The sequence below is a fragment of the Notechis scutatus genome, chromosome Z (genome assembly GCF_049901735.1).
Source record: "Notechis scutatus isolate UNSWTSFEM ecotype Mainland chromosome Z, rNotScu1.2, whole genome shotgun sequence".
NCBI lineage: Eukaryota > Metazoa > Chordata > Lepidosauria > Squamata > Elapidae > Notechis > Notechis scutatus.
In genome coordinates this window covers 89,600,379-89,621,277 of record NC_142025.1, presented here as the reverse complement: position 1 = coordinate 89,621,277, position 20,899 = coordinate 89,600,379, and the positions used below count along the sequence as shown (strand labels likewise).

The window sequence follows — 20,899 nt, the reverse complement described above, 5'->3', positions numbered from 1 at the left end:
AATTTACTTGTTTTTATTGCTAATCCACAAAATAATTTATATGATTTAGTTCATCCAGACATTCTTTCTGTGATGGACTGAACTTGAAGACAGCAATAAAACAGCATCTTATATGCAATCTTGGTTTCTGGGTAAAAAGTATTTTAATTGAACCTCCACCCCATATTCTTTCTGTATCAAATTCAGATTCCAGAAATGCAGCTCTCTGGAAGAGCTCTCAAACTCATTTGCCTAATGTTCTTTCTTCTTTAACAGACGATGCTGTAGTAAGCATCTGTCATTAATGAGGGAAAGCAGACATATTTCTCAAAAATTTCCATTCAATATGTGATTGTGGTGCAGCTCTTTGAAGTTGACAGAAGACAAGATTATCACAATCATATGGAACAACCATGAAGTTCCATGTCTTTAATAGCCAGACGGCAAGTATTGAACAAGGAAATTGAAGTCACAATAGTACACAAGATGGCAGTAGAAAGCACAAACACATGACTTCATGGAGAGGAGGAAAAAATATATATAATTTGAAGTTAAAAAATATATACAAAACAGAGAGTCAGATTGTGATTGTTATATTGCTATAAGGTAACTTTGCCTGTAAAATACACTTTAATGTTTTAACATATTAAGTGAAGTATGATCCCTCAATAAGATCAATAATCTTATTAGACTTTATTCCTAATCTGAAAACTGAAAACTGATTTGTTTTATACCATACAAATGGGTAACTAAAACCTAGTGCACAATTTTGTTAAAACTGAGAATTATATCAGACTTTGTGCTGTAAGTTGAGGATTTCATTCCAAAATAAGGGACATAATCTAAAATGGGTCTAATTGTAGGAAAGGGGGTCTCAATTGCTGAAATTGGCATTGCAAATCTTTATAAAACTCCCATTTTATTCCTTAAATTTGCTCCAATTCCAAAAAAAAAAAATGAGTGAATTATTAACCTTGCCTAACTTCGTTTGATCCACTAACTAATTTTGCATCTTTGCAAAAATTGATTTATTGTTAATGAGGCACTCCAAACATTGGATTCTGATTTTAGTAAGAACACTGTGACTTTGTTTAAAACTTATCCAATACACCAGAGAACAAAGTGTATCGTTTTCTCAATTCTATAGCAAAATAATCTAAATGACATTGTCTAATCTAATGTCTAATCTCTGTTCTTTCAAAATTGAGAAGCCTATTATTGCTTTAATGCAATAATATGTGGGAGCACTTCTGATAAAAGACCAAGATATGGATATAAAACCATTTCTGAGCAGTTGGAAAAGCTGACAATAATTTTTATGATATTTTTAATTCAATTACAGTGTACTCTTTCAACATGTAAAGTGAAACAAAAATATTAACTCAAATACATTACACAAAGGTAATGATTACAGGAGAAATGATTCCGATTAAGCTTGTTACATTTATGACTCACTGAAATCAGTAAGAAAAGTACAATTATAACATACATCTGAATTATTCCAGTGGAAAGTAAGCATTTTTTTTAAACTAATCATAAACACCTCAAATTTCAGAAGTTTTTAGGACCTATTACCTATAAGAGGTGCCATTGTGAATGCTATTAAATACAAAAGCAATATTACAAAGGATAATTCTCCCATACATCCATATGTCTAAGTTGTGATCAAACGAAACATCTGATTCTTTAGGTAAGTGCACAGTTGATTCATTAAGTCTCTGTTCTGTCCAGCAATCCAGTGCATTTCTACTAAAATATCAGGACCTTCTTTCTTCACAATTAACATACATTTGAATAGGAACCATTCTCCTGTATCGTTCTGTCCAGTTTCAAGAGTCAGAATTTCAGAAGCAAAGGTCATGGTCCCTTCATTTTGATTACTGGAAATATCTTTGGATTCTGAAATAAGGGATGGTTCCTCTGCACTGCTGTTTTCCTCGGTGGATCCCTGGACATTTTCCTCCTGAATTGCAGGTATATTATTGAGTCCATTACCTTCTGGTGACTCAACATCAAGACAAAGTACCTCAGATGATTTTTCAGTAGATTCATTTGCATTTCCTTCACACTCAGAGATGTTACTGGATGTTTTCTGATCCTTTTCTTCTGCTGATTGCAGGAAATCTTCAGATGCCCGAGGAAGTTCACGCAGTTGCCGGACTCTGTCCCTCTTTTTTCTCCTTAAATGTATCCAGGAATTTTCCACAGCTGTTAGAAATAAGCTGACCTCATCTTTTCCACACGGAAGTGTTTTATGCTGGACCTATTGAAGGGAATAACATCAAACTATAGTGTGGCTCTTTTTTGACTACTGGCAGCTGCCTGAAGCAGAATTTTAAAAAGTTAGCATACCTTCAGGTCAGTGAGGAGTTTTCTAATCCATGCTGCAACAACTTCTAATCCTTCAACAGCATTGATTCCTACAGATGAAGCTTTCATACCTAACTCTTTGACAGTAGATGCCAAGACAAGAAATATGATTGGTTTCCGAGGTTTTTCTAGTTTCCTTTTCTTAGAAGGAGGTGACTGAGGGGGGAAATACAATATTCAAGTTGAACAAAATAATTAGAAAAACAAAGTGATATCCTAAAGAACAAGAAGAGAACATTGAAAGGACTTTGATCCTAGAGTACATATATTTAGTGAGTTCATAGAAAGATCTGCTATCTCATTCTTCACTATACAGCCATTCTCCTCCCCACAAAATGCCAGTGGAAAGCTACATCTGAACATGGTGAACATAACAGAAGGGATTATCAGTGGGACTGGGAAAGGAAATGGAATGCATAAAGATAGAAATCTGATTTTGGACTAAAGAAATTCACAAGAGAACTGCTCAAAAATTGATGCCTTGACAGAAAGCTTCTATCATTTTCTATATATATATATATATATAGTTTCCCTCTGTGAATTTTTCCGATTTTTCCTACATGTTAGAATGTATCCCATACATTTTTGAGGCAACCTAAAGCTAAGTTACATATTCTAAGTATTCTGCGAACTGCAACAATATAGTTACATCTGAGGGAACAACCCTAAAATTATCACCACCTCCAATTATTTAGTAATAAGTAGTTGAATTATTTTAGTATCTTCATTGTTTGCTGAAACAATTGATAATTTTTGACTGACAACAATAGTGCCTGGGAAGTCAGATCCCACAAGGGCAAAGGTCATCTTCCAACAAAGAGGGCCACTTACTATTTCTCCCTCTTGAATTTGACTATACAAGTTAAGACAAATAGTATAATTTTCAACCACATATGATTGATGGCCTCCACTTGCACGAGGTGAAGGTAATGGAATAACAAATCTTTGCACTCATTAGTGGTGTTGTCCACATTAATCTGTTTAATGTCTTAAGACGTGCATATAAAACTTCCTCTCAAGTACACTATATTAGGAAATGCTCTCCTGTATAAAGAATAACTCAACACCGGGATCTGAAGAATCATCCCAGTAAGCCATAGAAATAAAAAGGAATCTGAATGTGTTTCATCAACAGGTACTCCAATCCCTCTATATTTGCTCTGAAAAAACTGAAAAGTGTGCAATCAGTCACAGGAGTAATTCTTGACTTAAAGCCATAATTGAGGCCAGAATTTATGTTGCTAAGCAAGGTGGTCACTTCTGATTTTAAGATCTTTTGTGCCACGAATAATAAGTGGGCCTTTACTTGATGGTTGCGAATAATTCACCTGATTGTTAAATGAATCTTGCTTCCCCCTTTAACTTTACTTGTTGGAAGTTGACTGGGAAGGTAGCAAATGGTGTCACATATCCCTGGGATGTGCTCTCTCTTTCTCTCTCCCTCTCTCTCTATATATATATATGTTGGTTGCCAAATACCCGAAGTTTGATAACATGATTGTGGGGATGCTGTGATAGCATAAGTTTGGGGACCAATCATAAGTCACTTTTTTCAATGCCGTAGCAATTTTGAATTGTCATTAAGTAAATAGTTGTAAGTTGAGGACTTCCTGTAAATGATGCCCTATGAAGAGTCAATGTAGGTACTGAAAGAGGACAAGAGAATCACTTACTGGAACTTTGACATTTTCATAAAAGCTCCAAGCCAGGGCCCACCGCATAGTACGACCTTGGCAGAATTCAGTGTGGGTGACTTTAGGAACCTGCACGGAAAAATAAAATCAGCCTTTAGCCTTTTCAGTTTCCAAAAGCTGTATTCTGCAACTGTCCAATGACAATTTAAGAGATATATAACATAACATCAAAATATAATGTAAATCAACAATGTATTTTTTACAACTAACCTGTTATAAAAATAAGAATAAAGAATAGTATGAAGAGCATATCTAAATAAGTTATAGCCCACATAAGTCTTGAAATATATAGTGCCCAGCTCACAAAGTGCACTTCCACAAACCTGCTGATTGGAAGTTTGGTAGGTTAAACAGGAAACACAGGTCTTATATGAGTGATGGTATGTGGAATTTTAACCCTGCATGCTGTTTTCTTATTTTGCTGTATATATGTGGGAGAGGCTGAATTTGAGATGATATAAATTGTTGAGCAATTTATGGGATAGTGTACATATACATCCGTGTGAATGAAATATAAACATAAGAGACAAGTTTTCTATAGTGGACATTTTTGCCCAATTTGCATAGAGCCAAATAAGAATAATCAAAATATGCAAATATAGCAGGTCTGAAGAGCACTATGATCTGAAGGTCAAATATGAACTGACAACTTCATGTTACATGTGATTCAGCCACTTTGTTGACTCAAAGAAACTTGAATGGAACTTTTATAGCATGCTAGTGTGTATGATAACCTTTGAATTCACTAAGAAAAGTAAACTATACTACTTATTATTCTACACCACAGAATTTAGATAAATTTACAAATTCTCCCATATAACTTCCTTTAAGTAGTTACAGTTTTTTGTATAATCAAGCAGGGAAACATTAAGAATAATTTCATCCTAATTCTTAGCACTACTTTAAAAATTTCTTCAAAAGAGAAACAGCACAGGATGAGTGACTGGTCAGACAGAAAGGAACCAGTAATTGCATTTAAATAGAAGAAAAAGCATTTTTTCTGCTCCAGATATCTATGTACAATCCATATGGAAAACAAGCAAGCTACAAAAGCAAATCCTGCAATGCACATCCCAAAATAGTACCAATATTGGCTTCTAATAGATCTACACTGAAGAAAGAACAGTGGTTTAATGCTTCTTTATAAGAGATTCAGAGCTACATTTCTTTCTTATTAGAAGTTTTAACTAAGCATAGTAAACAAACAGACTACTTTTTTTTAGATGTAACTTTATGTAAGTGGCAGTCTAGTTACAAATTTTTAAGTAACAGATAACTTTAGTGTCTTTAGAGAACTACTTACTCTATGGATTCGTAGTTCTTCTTTCAATGGTGCCAAACTGCATTTCTTTCCCAACATACAACTATACCACCTTTAATAAGGAAAAACAACATTTCAGAAGTGGGAAATAAAGTTCAAGTAAAGGAAATATATTTCTAAATCAGTAGAAGAAATCGGACTGTGATGTATTGGGGTGGCTCTCTTTCTTGGAACTAACCTTTTTTGAATGGATGACTTGTCTCTTTGACTTTTTTGAAACTGCAAACAACTTTACATTAAGATACAAATAATTAATATTTATTTTTGCTTTATTTAAAACTGACATTCTGATTTTCTTTTTGGTAGTTCTTTGATTAGTTTTAATTTCTTTTGGTTGTTTGGTATTAATCTCTGCTTAACTGGAAGCTGGCTGCTGGAAAAAATATTGCTCTGGTCTTTTCAAAATGTGAAAAATTAGATCAAAGAGAATGAAAACATGTATGTTTGCCACCATGTCAACATCATGATTCTGGGCACCTTGTGGGAGGCTCGGTTGTTATTTTGATAATGGAGCATTTGGTTAGTGTGGACCGATTTTCAATAAGACTTTCATTTCTAATTTGCTGTTGTTTCCTCTGATGAAGAAGAAGGGTAATAGGTTGTTGTTTTCTTACTCTCTAAATGTCACATCATCAGTAATATTACTTCATTAAGTAATGAAATGTTTGCAAGCAAACAACCAAGGTCAAATTCTTCTTTCATAGATATTTATACATGGTACCTGAATTAAGCAGACTATTTTGGATGCAAAATATATTATATAATATACAAAATATATTATATGCCATGAAAAAAGCATTGCATATATTGATTAGACTTTAAATCAAGTTGTAATATTTGTGGGTGTCCATATTGTTTTGAATTACATATCTAGTACATAGGAACTGATGAATGGATAATGGAAATGGATTCTTCTCATCCTTCATATTGTTTCTTATTATTAAGAAACTTGTTCTTCAACATTGGAAAGATAAATTTATGGCTACAATTCCTTAATATATTGAAGAATTTATTCTGAAGCTAATTATGATTGTGTGTGTGTGTGTGTAAAATTTCCATATTTTTGGTTTTTTTTTTAAATACAGACCTACAGTTTATACTAAATGCCAGTGCCTTTTAATTTAATGTAATTTCTTACCGTAATCTTTTTTTAAGTTGCAAGCTATCATGAATGATTCTCTTGACAAATTCTAGCTCTCCTCCTTCAGCCATGATCTCAGTTATGCCTCCTGTATTGACTGAACTAGGAGGTGGCCTTCTAGGATTACGAGAATTTACTCCCTGGAAAATAAACAATTTGTTTGCAAACTAAAATGTAAACAACTAATAGCTATTATTTTTTCCTGTGAGCTAATTATGTCATATCTTTTTTTCCTTTGATTAACATTTTTTTTTGCTATTGCCGTATTACTTCAAGAAACAATACAAGCAAAACAAAGCTATTCAAGAAAATAGATCTGGAGTAATTTAATAGCTTAAACTAAGATGTGCCATCATTAGAAAGATGAAATTAATTGCTTTATCATAAGCAATTGGATAACGTTCAAATAAGACAGAAAGCTGTTGGTAAAATGATTAGCAACATATTCTAGTAACTTATATTTTCACATTTTCTTTAAAAAAATTGGGTGACTTTTCTAATTACTTTCTGGTGTCATCTAAATTGATATTTATCCAAGATGTCAATAATCTAACCACTCAACCTTATGGTACATGTATTCTCCATTACTACAACAGTAGCATCTGGGCTTGTTATGAACTAACTAGGATGCAGAAAAGTAATAACTTGAATTAACATATTTAAAATAAATAGTTCGCTGCTCAGGCAGGCAACATAGCCTTATAATACATATAATTAAGAGTTAATGGACTGTTTTTTGCAGATTTACTATAAATAAGAAAACATAAAATACATGTAAGGAATCATACTATTTTACTTTAATAGTAAAAATTAACAGCATCAAAATGTAACAGAATCTTATCTATTTCACAATCAAAAATGAATCATTTACTATTTGCAATTCTTATGCCCAAAAGGTAGAATGACAAAGATAAAATTAATTATCTCTGTTTTTTAAAAAGTAGTGAAAAAACCCAACCAAAGAACAATTTTCAGTAGCTGATATAATAGGCATGTTTAACAATGGCTTTAATCTCACAATTCTTTATTTTTTATGATGGAAAGATTTTTGCTAGAAGAAAGAAGCCTTTTTTTAGAAGATGTGCTAGAAACATATGATTTATACTTTTGACTGTTATCAATTTATACATAGAAGCACTAAAAACACTCCCCGTGGAATTAAATCTGGTGGAATAAATTCATTAGTGTATGTTTTGCACTGTTTTTCTATAATAAAAAAATCTAAAATTATTAGTGTGGTAATAAATTTGTTATAGAATTTTACCAATATTTGCTATTACTAAAATGAGAAGTCATAATTATTGGAAATATACACCCACATACAACCATACATAAATAAACAGACATGTCACAAAAGCAAAATGGAAACATGCAACATTTTGGGTTTTTTTGAAGATCAAGTAAAATTGGTAAGAACTTTAATTAATAGAATTTTCTTAGATTTGAAATTATAGGATCAATGCAATTTGTCTTGTAACAAGTTGAATGATTTAACTAAAAGGTATTGGACCTTACAATTCACAGTTCTTATTAAAACAATAAAAATGTACCCAGTTATAATAAGACAAATGTGTAGTTTATAACTTTAAACATTATTTTAATGTTGAATTAACTGATCTTCCCCTCCAAAAAAGTAAAAGAAAAAAAGGAAGATGGTTATAGTAAAAATGTGCACTCCTTAATAACTGGTATATTGTAATTTAATAATTGAATTTGAATTTTAAGATTTGGAATTAAGAGTCAAAATCTTAAAAGACAATGCAGTAAAAGTGCTACATTCAATATGCCAGCAAATTTGGAAAACTCAACAGTGGCCACAGGATTGGAAAAGGTCAGTTTATATTCCATTCCAAAGAAGGGCAATGCCAAATAATGTTCAAACTACCACACCATTGCACTCATTTCACATGCTAGCAAAGTTATGCTCAAAATCCTACAAGCTAGGCTCCAGCAGTATGTGGACCAAGAACTACCAGAAGTACAGGCAGGATTTTGAAGAGGCAGAGGAACTAGAGATCAAATTGCCAACATACACTGGATCATGGAGAAAGCTAGGGAGTTCCAGAAAAACATCTACTTCTGCTTCATTGACTATGCTAAAGCCTTTGGTTGTGTGGATCACAACAAAGTGTGGCAAGTTCTTTAAGAGATGGGAGTACCAGACCATATTATTTATCTCTTGAGAAACCTATATGTGAGTCAAGAAGCAACAGTGAGAACTGGACACAGAACAACTGATTGGTTCAAAATCGAGAAAGGAGTTTGGCAAAGCTGTATACTGTCGCCCTGCCTATTTAACTTATATGCAGAGCACATCATGAGAAAGGCAGGGCTGGATGAATCACAAGTTGGAATTAAGATTGTCAGGAGAAATATCAACAACCTCAGATATATAGATGATACCACTCTAATGGCAGAAAATGAAGAGGAACTAAAGAGTCTCTTGATGTGAGTGCAAAAGCTGGCTTGAAACTCAACATTAAGAAAAACTAAGATCATGGAATCCAGCCTCTCAGTTCCTGGCAAGTAGATGGGGAAGAAATGGAGGTAATGACAGATTTTATTTTCCTGGGCTCCAGGATGGGGACTACAGCCAAGAAATTAAAAGGCGCTTGCTGTTGGGGAGGAAAGCTATGGCAAATCTAGACAGCATACTAAAAATCAGAGGCATTACCCTGCCAACAAAAATGTCAAGGCTATGGTTTTCCCAGTTTCAATGTATGGTTAGGCCAAAGGCTGAGCGCCAAAGAATTGAGGCCTTTGAACAATAGTGCTGGAGAAGACTCCTGTGAATCCCTTGGACTGCAAGGTGATCAAACCGGTCAGTCCTAGAGGAGATCAACCCTGACTGCTCTTTAGAAGGCCAGATCCTGAAGATGAAACTCAAATACTTTGGCCACCAAATAAGAAGGAAGGACTCATTGGAGAAGAACCTAATGCTGGGAATGATTGAGGACAAAAGAAGAAGGGGACGACAGAGAATGAGGTGGCTGGAGTTACTGAAGCAGTAGGCGTGAGCTTAAATGGACTCCAGAAGATGGTAGAGGACAGGAAGGCCTGGAGGAACGTTGTCCGTGGGGTTGCAATGGGTCAGACACAACTTCGCAACCAACAATTTAATAATATCTGTGATCCAGGATATACTTCCTATGACATCTATATTTTTGTTTATATTTTATATTTTGAATCTCTAGGGACTCCAAGGATCTCGATATCCTGAAAGATGGTGGTCCTTTGGACCTAAATTGTCTTGGAGAGATGATGATCGAGGAGAGGACACTCTGCTGATCCCAGGGATATCACAATATCCCTGGTAGATCGAGAGATAGCCTCTCTGGCTGACTTGAAAAGAAAGTGGTCATCAAACCGTTACAAAGCTGGGACAGTCTCTGGTGAAAAGAAGGAAAGAGTGTGATCAAATATCAAACTTTTTGAATAACAAAGAAAGAGCCCCCTGAAAAGAAAAGGGTGAAGAGAAAGCCAGAACTAAAGAGTGAGTGGCATTTAAACACCCCCCCCCCAAGAAAGCGGCGGGGAAAGCTGTTTCTCGCACAAATAGAAAGAGGAAGCCATTAATTATTGAACAAAGAATAAGAACTCTTTACAATTATTTTTGAAACTGCACTGGATTAATTGAACCTAATGAACTAAGGTGACCAAGAAAAGAAATTGGATTATTTTACTTTTGAATCATTACTTTTCCCTGATTTAAATTTAAAAAAAAACTTTTAAAAGGCTTACAAATAATTTTAACATTTTAAGTTAAAGGAAAAGCAATGCAACAGTGCCACCTACTGGGGGGGGCAATTGAAGATAAAGGTGGAAAGGAGAAAGACTGACCTCGACACTAAAAGAAGACTAAATAAGACATATATCTACAGGGATAGAGGGTTACACTGAGAACTTGTATTGGAAAAAGTGTAATCCTTGTACACTAAAAGAAACAAAGACACAAAGAAACAGAAACCAGAACTCCTTTCACTGAATTGCTTATTATTTTCTTTTTCTTCTTCTTCTGTGTAAGCTGTTTGGATAGAGTGACAAAGAAGAAATAGCGAGACTGTACATTGACAAACGGTGACACAAGAGTTTTACAGCTGGATTTTAATCATTCGTTCCTAGTGGATATTGTTAAAGGATTTTCTTTTTTCATTCCTTATTTTTATTTTTTCCTTTTTCCTTTCTTATGGATATTAACTTTTTAAAATTTGGACTGCACTATTCTTTCTGCTTTTTTATTATTGGTAGAGTTAATTTTTGGACTTAATCTTTTTTCTCTTTCTTTTTTACTGTTTCCTTTTTTTTTCTTGAGCTCTCCCATTTTTACTGAGCTCTCTTGGTGATTTTCTTTTTTTATATATATCTTCTTGTTGGATTACAGTATTATCACGACAGAATATATTGGATTAAGGTATAGAAGAACCCGACGAAAGTTTCTTTTGTTTGGGGAAAGATCTTGTGGACTATAAATTGATAAGAGAAAATTAGTCAAAAATCTCAAGATGAAAAAAACAGTGACATCTGCACCATTCTCAGAATCTTCTGTGACACCCAGTTGTAGAGGGCAGAGTTCTCTTGATTTGATTATTCAACAAGAAAAGGGGGTGACAATGCAGGCGGAAATTAAAGCAATACTTCAAACAATGTAAGATCAAATGGCAAAGAGAAAGTGGATGAAAAAGTAGGGAAGATGGAAGGAAAAATAGATAATGTAGAAGGGAGAATATCCAACAAATGATGATGATGAATGAGGAACAAATGGGGAAAATGGAAGAAAAAACTTCTATAGTAGAAAGAAAATAATGTTGGAGATGGACAAGGCTGATTATTATCTAAGATTTCAAAATGTTGTAGAAGACAAAAACGAGAACTTAGCAGACATAATGGCAGACTTACTTGCAGCAGCCAGAGAAGAGACAAAAAAGAAAATGATACGGATGAAATCTTCAGAGTTTAGAACAGATATGGAATGAGAAATAAGCTACCAAGAAAAGTGCATATTAGATTTACAAAGAAGGCCATAAGAACAGAGATAATAAAGGTGGTGAAAGACGAACCATTAAAATATAAAGGAAAGGAGATAACTGTGTTGAAACAAATACAAAGAAGTATAAGAGATCTGAGAAGAAAATATCAGTTTTTGACAAAATGCTTGATTAAAGGAGAAATTAGTTTTAGATGGGCTGGTACCAGAGGGAATAATGGTGACTTGATGAGAGCACAGACTAGATATAATTGAGAAAGGAGAATTATTTTATGACCAATATTTCAGAGAATATGAAGGTGAAAAAAGAAGAGACATGGAAGAAATAAAACTGCGAGAAGAAATTGCAGAGAGGGAGGAGAGACAACAAAGAGAAGAAGAAAAAGAGCAGGAAGAGAAAATAACCAGGGAAGATGAGAGACCAAGACAGCAAAGAGAAATGAGAGTGACAAGGGTGACTAAAGCATATCACAAATAAGACCATGGATGAAGAAATTAAGTTAATGATGATTAATATAAATGGATTAAATTCTGCAATCAAAAGGGAAAGAATATTTAATAAATTAGAAAAACTAAAATTGGATATAATTTGTTTGCAAGAAGTGCATATTAAGAAACAATATGAGAAAGTATTAGACCATCCTAAGATTGGAAGATTATACACTACATTGGCACAACAAAGCAAAAGAGAAATAGCTTTATATATAAAAGACTATAAAAACGGAATTAATTTACCAGGACAATGAAGGGAGAGTACTGATAGTTGAAATATTGATGAACTATAAAAGGATATTTCATTACTAGTGGCTATTTATGCCCCAAATGAAAGACAAGACGAATTTTATGACAAACTACATAAAAAAATAGCAGAACTGGAAACATGAACATATTTGTGTTATTGGAGGTTACAATGCAATAGTAGATGTAAAAAAGGACTACAAAACACAAAAGACAAACAAAAGAATACTACCTAAGTCATTTTTTAAATGACAGAAGATGCATGGAGAGATGCATGGTTCAAGATGCATGGAGAGAAAGATATCCAGAAAAGCAACAATATACATTTTATTCAAATAGACATTTTATTCAAATCTTGGTCCAGAATAGATATGATATGGACAACAACAGAGATAATTGCTAATATACAAGACATAAGCAATGAAACAAATATATGGGCAGATCATTGTCCGATTAAAGTAATATGGAAAGGACAAAAGAAGAAGTCAAGATGGACAATGAATAATCTAATACTGAGAGAAAAAGAATATATTGAATACATGGAAAAGGAATTAAAAATTTTCTTCGAACAAAATAAGAAAGAAGAAACCTAATTAAATGTGTGGAATACAGCTAAAGCTTACATAAGAGGACTAAAATAACATATACTGGAAAGAGAAATAGAAAGAAAAGACAAGCACAAAAAATGTTACAAGAATATAAAAAACTGGAAGAACTGCAAAAAAAAAAATCCGCAAAATAAAGGAACTCAAGATAAAATGACTTTGACAAAACATAAAATGGAAATAACAGACAAAGAACTAGCACAAAAAATAAATAAGCCAGGTGTATAAATTGAAAAAAAGAGAAAGAAAAGAAAAGGATATCTCAACTAATGGATGATAAAGGGAACTTGTGTTATAGGAATGAAAGATAAGAAAGAAATAATACAAAAATATTATAGAGAATTATATAAAGAAGAACAAGTAGAGAAAGGAGAAATAGAGGAATATCTAAAGAAGATGGAACTACCTAAAGTGCCAGAAGAAATTAAAATGATGTTGGAAGGGAAAATTACAATGATGGAATTAATGGAAACAATTAAAAGACAAAATAATGGAAAAACGCCAGGGCCGGATGGCCTGCCAGCAGAAATGTATAAAGTTTTACAGGACTCTATAAGTGATATATTATTAGAAGTTGCAAATGAAATTCTGACTAAAGCTAAAATCCCTAACTCATGGATGGAAAGCATATATTACTCTTATACCAAAAGAGGATACTGATTTACAACAAGTAAAGAATTATGGGCCAATATCGCTGTTAAACTCGGATTACAGAATATTTGCATCAATAATGGCTGCAAGACTGAAATATATTTAAGCCAATTTATACATCCTGATCAAAATGGATTTTTACCTAAGAGACAAATAAGAGACAATATGAGAACAATCTTAAATACGTTGGAATATTACGAAACACATCCAGAGAAGCAGATGGCCTTGATATTCCTAAATGCACAGAAGGCCTTCGACAATGTGAATTGGCAATTTATGTTGATACAAATGAAGGAAATGGAGTTTGGGGAAATATTTATTAATATGATTAAGACTACATATTATAAACAATATGCAAAGGTATTGGTTAATGGAGAATTGACAGAGAAAATTCATATTGAGAAAGGAACAAGACAAGGGTGTCCTTTATCATCATTTTTGTTTATATTAGCTTTAGAAGTGTTAAATAGAACTATTAGGAAAGATAAGGAAATAAAAGGGATGGAAAAGAGGTGAACGAATTACAGGCATTTGTAGATGACTTCATTTTTATACCAGAAGAATCTCTAGGAACATGACCTAGGCTGATAAATAGAATAGAAAAATATGGGAGAATGGCTGGATTAAAAATAAACAAAGGGAAAACTAAGTTAGTGGTGAAGAATATGACAGAGAAACAAAAAAAGGAACTGTCAAAGGGTACAGATATTCAGATTGTAAAAAAAGTTAAATATTTGGGAATACAGTTGACAGCAAGGTGTGGAACAATTAAAGAAGACAATTATTATAAATTGAAACAGCAGATAAAGACAGAGTTAGAAAAATGGGGTAATATGCAGTTTTCCTTAACAGGAAGAATTGTGGCGATTAAGATGAACATATTGCCCAAAGTGTTATATCTATTTCAAACAATTCCGATAAAGTTAGAGAAAAAAAATACTTTGAAGATATTAATAAAATGGTGTTGAAATATATATGGCAAGGGAAGAAAGCACAAATTAATGTTAAAATGCTACAGGATGCCAGAACTAGAGGAGGATTTGAATTACCTAATTGGGAGATATACTATCAGGCCATGGCTTTAAGATGGATGAAATAATGGATATTGTTGAGGAACAAAAGGTTATAAACATTGGAAGGACATGACTTTACTTACAAATGGGCTGGCATGCATTTTTGTGGTATAGTAGAAGTAAAGCACATGGGTACTTTCAAAGGCATATGGTCAGGGATGCATTGTTATGTGTATGGGAAAAAACTAGGGAACAGCATTATATGAAGATACCAGTCTGGTTATCAAAGATAGAAGCACTTGTATACCCAAATGTTTGTAAAATGGGAAGTATTACTAGATATAAAGACATTTTGAATGAAAAGGGTGAGTTCAAAACAAAACAAGAATTGAATGAACAAGGATTAGTGATACATAGGTACTCGTATACTCAAATACAATCAAGGTATGAAAAAGACATTAAAGATATCATTTTACCAACCCTGGAAGGATGGAAGGCTGAGTAATAATGCTGGTATTATTGCTCCCTACAAATAACAATGAATGCATGAGATAAAGGTGTTCATTACCATGAAATAGACTGACACATGTTTAATAGAAATATAAAAGATAAATTCTCAATTAAGATCCATTGTGAACTGAAGAAATTATATGACAGACATTGGTTTCGTGTCTCATAATCTTTTCCTGTAGCCAAATTAGAGAAAAGTTTAATTTTGCTTTACAGCAGATGGCAACAACTCTCGGGCCTTGGTTGATTTCAAAGAAGATAAACAGGGATAGGAAATCACCAAGAAACTGCAGCAATGTAGGCTGCACAGTGAAAAAAAGTGAGACATTTTCATAGTTATCAAAGAAATAAAATGTATATATCTATTCATCAGAAACAATGGTAAATGTACATTTCCCATTTGTAAGCATCTCAAAGGCATCTGTTTGGCAAGTATGAGAAACAAAAAGCTGGAGTAAGATGTGTCCCGACCTGAGCCTTATGAACTTGAGGAATTCTTTATTTTACCTTGTTATGCAAATAAACAAATGGGATAATTTTTACATGTTTTGTTTCAGTTATAACATCACCATTCGACTTCAAGCATTATAAATATGAAATATCCTCTCAACAATAAGTATTCATCAAATGAAGAAGAAAAAGTCCATTGATAAGCTCATAATAAACAAACCTTTGCTTCTAGTTGGTTGGCAAAAAATGGAGGATTGCACATACAGAAATCATAAATAACTTCACACTCTTCTTCTAACGCATCCAGTAGTAGTGTTTTTTGTGGTACTTTAACCACTAGAAGAAAAATAAAGAGAAATAATTAGTAGACAGTCTTTTCATTCAACATTAGAAGATTGTTCCTAATAAATCAAAATGAAAAATATTTATCTAGGTTAACAGATAACAGATAATCAGAGTTGGAAGGGACCTTGTAGGTCATCTAGGCCAATCACCCGTCCAAGCAGGAGACCCTGCACCATTTCTCACACATGGCAGTCCAATCTCTTCTTGAAAGTCTCAAGTGATGATGCTCCACAACTTCCGAGGGCAAGCTGTTCCATTGGTTGATTGTTCTGTCAGAAAGTTTCTCCTTATTTCCAGGTTAAATCTCTCCTTGTTCAGTTTCCATCCATTATTCCTTGTCTGGCCTACAGGTGCTTTAGAAAATAGCTTGACCCCTTCCTCTCTGTGGCAGCCCTTCAAATATTGGAAGACTGCTATCATGTCTCCCCTGGTCCTTCTCTTTACTAGACTAGCCAAGCCCAGTTCCCGTAACCGTTCTTCATACATTTTAGCCTCCAGTCCCCTAATCATCCTGGTTGCTCTTCTCTGTACTTTTTCTAGAGTCTCAACATCTTTTTTGTAATATGGTGAACAGAACTGGATGCAGTACTCTAGGTGTGGTCTTAATAAGGCTTTATAGAGTGGTATTAGTACCTCCCTTGATCTTGATTGTATCCCTCTGTTAATACAACAGAGGTTGTTAGCACTTCATGTTCCAAACACAAGTGAAGCATTCTAGACCTTAGATCAGGGGTCTTCAAACTTGGCAAGTTTAAGATTTGTGGACTTCAACTCCCAGAATTCCTCCTCCAGTCATGTTAGCTCAGGAATTCTGGGGATTGAAGTCTACAAGTCTTAAACTTGCCAAGTTTGAAGACCCTTGCCTTAGATGCTCAGTTTAATAGCTACATTTTTATTATAAATCTAGTGGTACAACTATTAAAAGGGATAATTGGAAATTCATATAGTAAAATAAATGTAATAATTAGCCTTTAACAATTTGTCATTATTATCTATTTCTAATGGAGTAACTGGAAGGAAAGCTAGATGTTTTGATAATTGATTTCCTATTCATTGCCAGTAGTGTTTAACAAAGTAGTTTAAAAAGAACCCTTTGAATCAGAACAAACAACCTCTAAATCATGTGTTTTATATATGATCTTGTTTTTAAACAGCAGATAAAGTACTCTGCCTAGGTATTATCAAAGACAAACAAAATGTTACCTTTTATAAGATCAGATAAGTTATTTTGCTCTACATTTTTCTTGGCATAGCTGAAACATATATCATCCACTTCTGTTGCAATAAAATACCATCCATTCAAAGTTGCACCAAGTAATGGGTAAATACAGGATGCACCAGTACCTATATTACATTCAAGAAGGGGAAATTGGATTAATTAAAAGTGAACAATAGGAAAAACATACTAACTTTGAAGCCTTTCCAAGATAATCACAGGGTATTAGTTGATTGCATCAAGTAAACCTTTACTAAATGAATTCTGCATGAAAAAGAGGATCTTTTTTGCTACTCCTTAAGACAGGGGTGTCAAATTCACAGCATCACGGCAGCATCATGTGGTGTATCGGGACTTTTTTCCTCTTTGCTAAACCAGGTGTGGGCATAGCCAGCATGTGATCCATCTGGCCCGTGGGCCGGGAGCTTGACAGACATAAACATTAAGTTTTAAAAAGTAGTTTCCTTTTGAGTTTAGTTTAATTCCTGGTGACTGCATGACCACATTCATGTAGTCTACAACATACCTATGTCTATTCCCCATGTAACAGAACCTTTAGTAGCAGTATCTTGCTGAGCAATTAGATCTTCAACCCAGTGGATATAATTCAGTCTCAGGGGAACAGTTGGAATAAGCCTTTCTAATGGTATATCTATCTGAAGTCCAAAATCTTCTTTCAGCAGCGTACATGTTAGTGCTCTTACTGCTTGTGGATCCTTGAAATTTAAACTGGAAGGTACAAGAAACAGAGAGAGAACCATGGAATGAGTAAACAACAGACAAAAACAGGGTTTAAATAATCTGCTATATCCAGAATGATCTGCTATTGTATTCCAATCACATTTTCAAAATGGGAGATCAAATACAAATCAGTACTTATCTAGTATAAATGAGTTTAAGGAAGATATCAAATATAGATTGATCCAGGATGGAGGTAAAGCACCATATTCTCTTTCAGAATTGCTGGCATCATTACTTCTCAAAGAGAGGCATTATAACCATTGGTAGCTTTCTTTGTTCCCTGAATAAGCCACATATAGGTTTTAGCCCACAAATAAAAAGAGACAATCTAAAGGGCTCAATCCGGCACTTGTTTGAACTGCCCATAAGATAGCTAAGAAAAAAACAACCAAGCACTTGTCAGAACCCATTTGGATTCATAAGGTGCTTGGGGCAAATCATTTTAATCAGACATCTTAATATATAAATCTGGCTACTAATTCCTATTCAACAGACAAATAAGTGCACACTATGTGAAAAAAGTGGTAGTAAAGTCTCATATACATTCTATTAACTTGTGAATATTATCAAAAGTACATTCATGATTCTTTTTTATTATGGGTAATTATCTGGCAGACGGTTCAGCGGAAATAACCTAAAGACAGGGTGGGTGAGCACTGTCTGTCATTTCTATATCTCCAAAAATGGGCAGTAGAGAGACTAACAGTAAGAAGACTTGAAGATCACCAAGGTGGCAGTGCATCCAATTTCCTATTGTGCATAAGCATACATGTGACCACTGCTAATTATAATAGACCTATGTTTTTAAGTTTTTACAGGGTTCTCCCATATAAAAGAATCATTATTCCTTACTGATGTGACACAAACAACAAGCAAGCTTGCCTTAAGATAAATAGCAATAGTGGGTAATTTGATTCCAGCTATTTTTATGGGACTTGTTACTTTTTTATTGTGGCCAAATATCTAAACCAAGTTTAATTGCTTTACAAGCAAGGGTTGTAACAAATGAAACCAAATCCTGTCTGGAAATGAAGCATTAGGGAGAATTGTATTTCTGTTGCCTAATACTGGTAAATAACCATAATAAAATTAACTGACTAGCTTGGATAAAGCTGTCAGAGGCAATAATCCTGACATAAGTTTGCTAGCAACTCATGTTTAAGCAGGCTTATTTAATAGATGCTATGAGAGCATTTAGGAATAATAAATTAGCTATTTTGCTGATTTCTGAAGGCACGTCTCAGATTTTTTTTTTGGGGGGGGGAGGCTACATGTGGTCTTCAGGTAGCCAGCTTGTCTTGGTATTTGCCCCATTACTTTGTTAGGGAATAGAAAGTAGTGGGACTTATATGCTTTTTATGTCCTTTTCTTAAAAGTTAAAACAGAAACCATAATTATTTATATCACAGATTCGTCAAAATAAGCTCAGACCTGTGTTTGAACCATTTCAATTCTTTAGCCCTAAATAAAAATTGTTATAATATTCTAACAAGCTTCATTTTATTAAAACTTTGGAGCAATCAGAATTACTACCCCAATAAGCCTACACATCTGAAGAACAAGAAGTTAGAGGTTTTAAAAGGATTCTTAACTTTCCCAATAAGTTGTACTTTTGTATCTACATTGTCAATTCCCTTTAGCAATATTTAAGCCAAAAAGCAATCTTAGTGCATCTAACCCATAGCCTCCCCAGATAAAAATGCTCTCTAATTTTTGCTACTAATGAAACCCTGAGCCTTAGTAATGCACATATTTGTGTGTGTGTGTGTGTATACATACATACAGTACCTTGTCGAATACCAGGTTAATTTCCTCAGTTAAAAACTACATATATGCAATATTTTAAGCTGAACAACCGGAGAGATATTTGTTTCTTTCTCTCTCTTTCTACTTCCCCCTCTCAGAGTGAGATTTTAGATTATGAATGCTATCCCCATCAGTCTAGCACTCATGTTACCTACTTTGGGTAATGAAACGTCTGCAAGAAAGCCATGCTCATTTCATTTCAACCTTGGGCTTCAAATATTCTCCTTTACTGGTATTGTGAATCCTCGTAGAAGAAAACCTTCTCTCATCCGGTGAAACACAGCCTTCACCGATAAGTACTCACGTAAAGAGAAAAGATAAGCGGATGTACATGTTGACCTACCTCATTCTTCCTGACAAATTAATTTGCACGTGCTGGTTAAATTCTGGATACTTGGATGCCAGAAAAGCGAAGTCGGGAGGTTTGTTCTTGTACCTATTCCTCTCATGCATAGATTTGTTGAGGGCCATCTGGAGGGCCGGCCAATACCTACTGATATGAAAAGTTTACCAGGTCACCTCAAAAGTGTGAGCACCCCCGCCCCCCAAAGACTACCCACCAAGATGCTCGGACCTCTTCCAGGGAGATTCCCTCTCCCTCCCTCCCTCCCTCCCTCCCGCGAAGAAGGCGCAGCCCGGTGGGGGAGAAGCATTAAAACAAACAAACAAAAACACCGTTCAAGTCTCTTTGGTGCAAACTGCGGAACACTCCTCCTCGCGCACACCGGAAGTGCGCCGAGTGACTGCGTTTGCTTTTTAAAGGAAGTCCTGCAGGGCCACTCTGAACATCGATACCTCTATGGTTAAAGCTGGTCTTGTGCCCACCTTCCCTTGGGGAAGTGGAGGGGTGGGAGGTGCGTTCGGCCCTTGTCTTTTTTCCCCCTTTCGTTAGCAGGAACTAGGGCGTCGGTTTCTAGTAGGGAATAGAGGCAGTTGCATCTTTCTTGGCTGAAGCGCGAGGGAGACGCTCCTTTGCCAAGAACAGCCTCCCCTCGTCTGCCTTCAGAAAAGTTAGTGAAGAGTAGCTGGTCGCTGCTCTTGGCTCGTTATTGCCTCGTTGCCAGAGTAAACGGTTGACTAGGAGTGCCTATATGAAGTGTGGGGGTAAACAGGTAGGGGGATCCTGCCCCTTATTGTTGGACACCACCCCACATTTGGGTTGCTAGACGTTGTCGTTCACCAACTTTGGATGCCTAGCGCTCTCAAAGTTTGAAATAACACTGAAGTACAGGTGAAACTCGAAAAATTAGAATTTTGTGCAAAAGTTCATTTATTTCACTAATGCAACTTAAAAGGTGAACCTAATATACTGTATGAGATATATGAGATCTGCAC

At 34.7% G+C, this 20,899-nt stretch overlaps 1 protein-coding gene across 4 annotated transcripts; it reads right to left on the bottom strand.

The window, feature by feature from the left end:
• Positions 1–393: 393 nt before the first annotated feature.
• On the bottom strand, positions 394–20,298 carry METTL16 (methyltransferase 16, RNA N6-adenosine). 4 transcript variants are annotated; one of them, XM_087947901.1, is made up of 10 exons: positions 20,125–20,298; positions 19,908–20,057; positions 17,544–17,746; positions 17,005–17,145; positions 15,677–15,792; positions 6,503–6,645; positions 5,347–5,416; positions 4,023–4,112; positions 2,332–2,505; positions 394–2,242 (listed from the first exon to the last, which is right to left on the bottom strand). In XM_087947901.1, the coding sequence occupies exons 2-10, from the start codon at positions 20,033–20,035 to the stop codon at positions 1,634–1,636; spliced, it is 1,674 nt and encodes a 557-aa protein (XP_087804027.1). In that variant the 5' UTR covers positions 20,036–20,057; positions 20,125–20,298; the 3' UTR covers positions 394–1,633. The 4 variants fall into 4 exon arrangements, with proteins under 4 accessions (XP_087804027.1, XP_087804028.1, XP_026538561.1 ...); XM_087947902.1 differs by having other exon boundaries at positions 19,908–20,054; XM_026682776.2 differs by having other exon boundaries at positions 20,240–20,298.
• Between the last annotated feature and the right edge of the window lie 601 nt (positions 20,299–20,899).

Coding starts and splice junctions, on each gene's coding strand:
- METTL16 (XM_087947901.1), bottom strand. CDS start 20,035: ATGGCCCTCAACAAATCTATGCATGAGAGGAATAGGTACAAGAACAAA. Junction 15,793..17,004: donor CTTATCTGATCTTATAAAAG/GTAACATTTTGT, acceptor TTTTTCTTCTAG/TGGTTAAAGTACCACAAAAA. Junction 2,243..2,331: donor AACTCCTCACTGACCTGAAG/GTATGCTAACTT, acceptor TCCCTTCAATAG/GTCCAGCATAAAACACTTCC.